This window comes from Hyperolius riggenbachi, chromosome 2 (genome assembly GCF_040937935.1).
Source record: "Hyperolius riggenbachi isolate aHypRig1 chromosome 2, aHypRig1.pri, whole genome shotgun sequence".
Classification (NCBI taxonomy): Eukaryota; Metazoa; Chordata; class Amphibia; order Anura; family Hyperoliidae; genus Hyperolius; species Hyperolius riggenbachi.
Window position 1 is genome coordinate 372,551,638 of NC_090647.1, and position 7,500 is coordinate 372,559,137.

At 40.0% G+C, this 7,500-nt stretch overlaps 1 protein-coding gene across 3 annotated transcripts in view; it reads left to right on the plus strand.

The window, feature by feature from the left end:
- The window catches only part of ST7L (suppression of tumorigenicity 7 like), a 424,041-nt gene that overhangs the window by 164,548 nt on the left and 251,993 nt on the right, over positions 1 to 7,500 (plus strand). For all 3 annotated transcript variants that reach the window (XM_068269737.1, XM_068269735.1, XM_068269736.1), the window contains exon 10: positions 6,402 to 6,474. In XM_068269737.1, coding sequence (XP_068125838.1) covers positions 6,402 to 6,474 — 73 coding nt within the window. The remainder of the gene's footprint in view (positions 1 to 6,401; positions 6,475 to 7,500) is intronic.

Consider the following 7,500-nt stretch of genomic DNA (forward strand, 5'->3'; position numbering starts at 1 on the left):
TAGAGATAGAGATAGAGATAGAGATAGAGATAGAGATAGAGATAGAGATAGAGATAGAGATAGAGATAGAGATAGAGATAGAGATAGAGATAGAGATAGAGATAGAGATAGAGATAGAGATAGAGATAGAGATAGAGATATAGATAGATAGAGATAGATAGATATAGATAGATATAGATAGATATAGATAGAGATAGAGATAGATAGATAGATAGATAGATAGATAGATAGATAGAGATAGATAGATAGAGATAGATAGATAGAGATAGATAGATAGAGATAGATAGAGATAGAGATAGATAGATAGAGATAGATAGATAGAGATAGATAGATAGAGATAGATAGATAGATATAGATAGATAGAGATAGATAGATAGAGATAGATAGATAGAGATAGATAGATAGATATAGATAGATAGATAGATAGAGATAGATAGATAGATATAGATATATATATATAGATATAGATAGATAGATAGATATAGATATAGATATAGATATAGAGATAGAGATAGAGATAGATATAGATATAGATATAGATATAGAGATAGAGATAGAGATAGATATAGATATAGAGATAGATATAGATATAGAGATAGATATAGATATAGATATAGATATAGATATAGATAGATATATATAGATATATAGATAGATATATCTATATATATATATATATCTATATCTATATATCTATATCTATCTATCTATCTATCTATCTATATATATATATATATATATATATATATATACAGTGGTGTGAAAAACTATTTGCCCCCTTCCTGATTTCTTATTCTTTTGCATGTTTGTCACACTTAAATGTTTCTGCTCATCAAAAACCGTTAACTATTAGTCAAAGATAACATAATTGAACACAAAATGCAGTTTTAAATGATGGTTTTTATTATTTAGTGAGGAAAAAAAACTCAAAACCTACATGGCCCTGTGTGAAAAAGTGATTGCCCCCCCTTGTTAAAAAATAACTTAACTGTGGTTTATCACACCTGAGTTCAATTTTTGTAGTCACCCCCAGGCCTGATTACTGCCACACCTGTTTCAATCAAGAAATCACTTAAATAGGAGCTATCTGACACAGAGTAGTAGACCAAAAGCACCTCAAAAGCTAGACCTCATGCCAAGATCCAAAGAAATTCAGGAACAAATGAGAACAAAAGTACTGTAATTGAGATCTATCAGTCTGGTAAAGGTTATAAAGCCATTTCTAAAGCTTTGGGACTCCAGCGAACCACAGTGAGATCCATTATCCACAAATGACAAAACATGGAACAGTGATGAACCTTCCCAGGAGTTGCTGGCCGACCAAAATTACCCCAAGAGCGCAGAGAAAACTCATCCGAGAGGCCACAAAAGACCCCAGGAAAACATCTAAGGAACTGCAGGCCTCACTTGCCTCAATTAAGGTCAGTGTTCACAACTCCACCATAAGAAAGAGACTGGGCAAAAATGGCCTGCATGGCAGATATCCAAGGCGCAAACCACTTTTAAGCAAAAAGAACATTAAGGCTTGTCTCAATTTTGCTAAAAAAAACATCTCAATGATTGCCAAGACTTGTGGGAAAATACCTTGTGGACCGCCGAGACAAAAGTTGAACTTTTTGGAAGGTGCGTGTCCTGTTAAATCTGTCGTAGAAGTAACACAGCATTTCAGCAAAAGAACATCATACCAACAGTAAAATATGGTGGTGGCAGTGTGATGGTCTGGGGTTGTTTTGCTGCTTCAGGACCAGGAAGGCTTGCTGTGATAGATGGAATCATGAATTCTACTGTCTACCAAAAAATCCTGAAGGAGAATGTCCAGCCATCTGTTTGTCAACTCAAGCTGAAGCGATCTTGGGTGCTGCAGCAGGACAATGACCCAAAACACACCAGCAAATCCACCTCTGAATGGCTGAAGAAAAACAAAATGAAGACTTTGGAGTGGCCTAGTCAAAGCCCTGACCTGAATCCTATTGAGATGTTGTGGCATGACCTTAAAAAGGCAGTTCATGCTAGAAAACCCTCAAATAAAGCTGAATTACAACAATTCTGCAAAGATGAGTGGGCCAAAATTCCTCCAGAGCGCTGTAAAAGACTTGTTGCAAGTTATCGCAAACGCTTGATTGCAGTTATTGCTGCTAAGGGTGGCCCAACCAGTTATTAGGTTCAGGGGGCAATTTCTTTTTCACACAGGGCCATGTAGGTTTTGAGGTTTTTTTCTCACTAAATAATAAAAAACATCATTTAAAACTGTATTTTGTGTTCAATTATGTTATCTTTAACTAATGGTTAACGGTTTTTGATGAGCAGAAACATTTAAGTGTGACAAACATGCAAAAGAATAAGAAATCAGGAAGGGGGCAAATAATTTTTCACACCACTGTGTATGTGTATATATATATATATATATATATATATATATATATATATATATATATATATATATATATATATATACACAGTGGAGGAAATAATTATTTGACCCCTCACTGATTTTGTAGGTTTGTCCAATGACAAAGAAATGAAAAGTCTCAAAACAGTATCATTTCAATGGTAGGTTTATTTTAACAGTGGCAGATAGCACATCAAAAGGAAAATCGAAAAAATAACCTTTAATAAAAGATAGCAACTGATTTGCATTTCATTGAGTGACATAAGTTTTTGAACCCTCTAACAATAAAAGACTTAAAGAGAATCTGTATTGTTAAAATCGCACAAAAGTAAACATACCAGTGCATTAGGGGACATCTCCTATTACCCTCTGTCACAATTTCGCCGCTCCTCGCCGCATTAAGTGGTTAAAAACAGTTTTAAAAAGTTTGTTTATAAACAAACAAAATGGCCACCAAAACAGGAAGTAGGTTGATGTACAGTATGTCCACACATAGAAAATACATCCATACACAAGCAGGCTGTATACAGCCTTCCTTTTGAATCTCAAGAGATCACTTGTGTGTTTCTTTCCCCCTGCAGCTATCTTCCACTGAAGTGTCAGGCTGTTTCTTCCTGCAGAGTGCAGACAGCTCTGCCCGTATGTAATTCCTCAGTATGTGAATGCCCAGCCAGCTCAGAGGAGGATTTATCCAGCTTGTAAAAGATAAGAGAGAAGAGAGAAGCTTCCCTAATCTAAATAATACACAGGCAGTGTGCAGAGAGGGGCCTAGAGGGGGGAGATGCATCACAGAACCACAACACTGAAGAACTTGGCAGCCTTCCAGACACAGGCTGACAAGTCTGACAAGAGAGAGATAAGTTGATTTATTACAGAGATGGTGATAGTAGAACGTGCTGCAGTAAGCCAGAACACATTAGAATAGCTTTTGGAACTTGTAGGATGATAAAAAACAGGATGCAATTTTTGTTACGGAGTCTCTTTAATACTTAGTGGAAAAACCCTTGTTTGCAAGCACAGAGGTCAAACGTTTCTTGTAATTGATGGCCAAGTTTGCACACATTATAGGAGGAATGTTGGTCCACTCCTCTTTGCAGATCATCTCTAAATCCCTAAGGTTTCGAGGCTGTCTCTGTGCAACTCTGAGCTTGAGCTCCCTACATAGGTTTTCTATTGGATTAAGGTCTGGAGACTGACTAGGCCACTCCATGACCTTAATGTGCTTCTTCTTGAGCCACTCCTTTGTTGCCTTTGCTGTATGTTTTGGGTCATTGTCGTGCTGGAACACCCATCCACGACCCATTTTCAGTTTCCTGGCAGAGGGAAAAACAAAAGTTTGCTTTCCTAAAACAGAAAGAATTTGCGAAAATTCAGGTTGGAGTGAGCTTGAGATGTCTCCCAGACCAACACTGCTGAATATATGCAAATTAACCATTGTACCCTTAGAAGCTAAACACACCTCCAGAACCGCTGGAATGCAATGATGTGTCTGGCAGAGGGAAGGAGGTTGTCGTTCAGGATTTCACGATACATGGCTCCGTCCATTTTCCTGTTAATGCGATTAAGTTGTCCTGTGCCCTTTGCAGAAAAACACCCCCAAAGCAAAATGTTTCCACCCCCATGCTTGACGGTGGGGACGGTGTTTTGGGGGTCATAGGCAGCATTTTTCTTCCTCCAAACACAGCGAGTTGAGTTAATGCCAAAGAGCTCTATTTTGGTCTCATCAGACCACAGCACCTTCTCCCAGTCACTCACAGAATCATTCAGGTGTTCATTGGCAAACTTCAGACGGGCCTGCACATGTGCCTTCTTGAGCAGGGGGACCTTGCGAGCCCTGCAGGATTTTAATCCATTGCGGTGTAATGTGTTTCCAATGGTTTTCTTGGTGACTGTGGTCCCTGCTAATTTGAGGTCATTCACTAACTCCATTTCTGGAGCCCCTCCACCTCAGTTACCAGACAAGCATATGTAAAAAAAAATGTAAAGATTTATAAATAGTTGCTTTAGGGACTCAACTTTTTTTTAATATGTGTGTCATGAGGGTATATTACTGTTATTTCAGTATATAAGGTCTTGCAATTGACCGGACATAAAAAACAAAAAAAAAAAAACCCCAAAACATAAAAAATACACCTCCCCCCACTGTGTTGTGTCACCTCTGCGACAGCGGGGACACTGAAGGCATGGGGGAACAAAGGTGACACAGAGGAGGACACTGGAGTACAGGGGCAGAGATGGCACAGTGTTTCAACTTATGGACAGATTCAGGTTAAGAACAAACCTCCAATCTTTATGTCCTTCATTAACCGGGGGACTACCTGTATAGACATACATATATCATGTTTGTACAATTAAATAAAAAAAATGATTTTATTTAGAAGAAAATGAGAATAAACTTTGAAAAACTAACCATCATAGCCAGACCTTTGTTTGTTCCACCCCCCCCCCCCCCCCCCCCACGTACAAAAGAAAAGAAAGTGAAATCTGACTAGTTGCTTTGGCATCTTTTCTATGTTCTTTGTTTTTTTCTTTGATCGCTTTGCTTCTAAATGGGCCTTGTAGTGAACATATCCTTTGTTATAAACTGCATGCATCATTAATATATGAAATTAATATAACATATTAATATGACAATATCTAACAAGAAATTCTTGACACTTTCATGCAGTTAGGTTTGTCCCACCTTTTCAGTGTTCGGCCTTCCCTTCCTAATTACAGATGTTGCCACAAACTATGGTATGCCAAAAGCAAGGCTCAAAAATGTAATTGGGGATTGGCTAATTGCAAAAGGAATATGGCTAATGTCCCTGTAGTGGAAGATTGCCATTTCTCCTATTAGAAGTATCTCCCTGGATGGTGCCCAACCATGCTGCCAATATCAATCTTTCTAACAGTTTATATAGTAAAACGTGAGCACAGGTTCACATTAGGTAATGCATTGTTAGAAATGACCCTTTGGCTGCATAAACACAGCTGAAGTAAGTAGAACATTTGGACCACCAGAGCAGCATTGACGGTGCTCATCTGTCTGCACTTGATGAACAGAAACCTAAACTGCAACATGAGGACCTAGAAGAAAGATTAAGAGGTGCTTAACCTCAACCCAGGTATTAGAACAGCAAGTGCGCAGTGGACATTTTCTTGGATCTGTGGAAATACAGAGCTTTTGTAATCAAATCGGTACTGTATCCTTATTAATCATTGCTCTCTCTCATATTAGCACTGTCAAGAAACTCTGTGTTCTGCTTCCTATGGCGTAAATGAGAAATAGCACCGTATAAACTTGATTATTAACTAAGTTGGGTTTTTTTGTGTGCCAAAAAGATAACCTTTTATACCTCCTCTCTGTTGCAGAGTTCACTGCACCCAGCTGTCGTTGATTAACTCCCCCCCATTAATGCAGTGGAGTGGAACTGCTGTAGCTAGCCACAGGGTATCCTCAATTTGGCAAATGCCGACCTATATGTCTTCTGGGTCATGCCAATGCCAAACAGTCTCGCTCTGGGTTCTGCTCTCCATTAATATTGTTTAGCCTAATTGCCTTCATGAACTTGAATATCTATAGTGAAGAGTGGAACCTAGAGCAAGACTGGAAAATTGTGGAGCAGAGGGACCCAGAAGACACTGATGGGTCCTAGAGGACGTGCAGGCAGTAGCTAAACTGAGGATGACCCAGTAGTTGGAACAAGGAAAGGTATCTATAGCCCCACTGCACACCCTACATTTATGTGTGTGCCTAGGGAGGGTAAGCAAAAATGGTGGGATAGCGTTTGTCAGAGCTACCCACTCTAGTGATAAGGCAAGCCAAGGGACAAGAGTAGCGGGGAAATCCAGTGTTGGTTGGAGTGGGGCTGGGGGAGTAAAGCCCCTCAGTATATTGTGAAGTCAACCATTTTAACTGTTCTCTCTAAAAATGTGGCATCAGTTAAAAATGTTATCAATTTATATTTTTGTTTACTGAAATAAACAAAATATATTAGCTTTCTGTTTTTTCTTGTTTTTTTCTTTGTAGATATCAGTCTCCCAAAGTCAGCAACGATCTGTTACACTGCAGCATTATTAAAAGCCAGAGCGGTGTCAGACAGGTTCGTAGTTTTTATATATTATTTTGATACTTTTACTTTAACGCTGTGCTGCTGGAATGAGATGTATGTTGAACTGTGTCTTCCAGTACAGGTAGTCCTCGAGTTGCAAACACTCAACATACGAACAACCTGTCAATAAGAACGGCCCAATCCCACCCCACTGACATAATTTCTGCATGGGGAAAGTTTGAAGGAGCAGGTCTCCTGGCGCATGTCACCCTCAGCAGATATCGTGCAAAGCTCACCTCAAAACTGAGTCCAGCGCTGTCCATTGTCCTTTCTCCGCTACCTGCTTGCTCTTCTGCACGGCATCTCTTCCTGTATGTCACTTGACATACAAGGAGAGGTGCCATGCACTAGAAGCTGCAGGAAGTGGTGGGGACAGATGGACAGTGCTGGACTCTGCCTGGAAGGTGAGTTCAGCGCTCCTCCTGCGGGGGGAGTTCTGCAAGGCTGTAGGACAAGGAGGCATAGAGGGGGGCAGAGAGGCACAGAGGGGAACCAAGGCAAAGTGGGGGACACAAATGCATAGAGGGCAACAGAGCGTGTCCAAGGCACTAAAGGGGACAAACGGGCATAGAGAGAGATAGAGGTACAGAAGGGGACAATCAGGCATAGAGGGGGACACTGGAGGCAAAGGGGGGCACAGAAGAAGCAGAGGTGAAACCGTGTTCTGACTTAAGAATGGATTCAGATGAAAGGACAACTGTAGCCAAAGGTATGTTGTGGCTGCCATATTTATTTCCTCTTAACCAGTACCAGTTGCCTAGCAGCCCTGCTGAACTATTTGGCTGTTGTAGTATCTGAATAACACCAGAAATAAGCATGCAGCTAATCTTGTCAGATCTGACGAGAATGTCAGAAACACCTGACCTGCTTCATGCTTGTTCAGGGTCTATGCCTAAAAGTATTAGATGCAGAGGATCAATAGGATAGCCAGGCAACTGGTATTGCTTAAAAGGATATAAATATGGCAGCCTCCCTCTACTGCTCGCTACAGTTGTCCTTTAGGAACAAACTTACAGT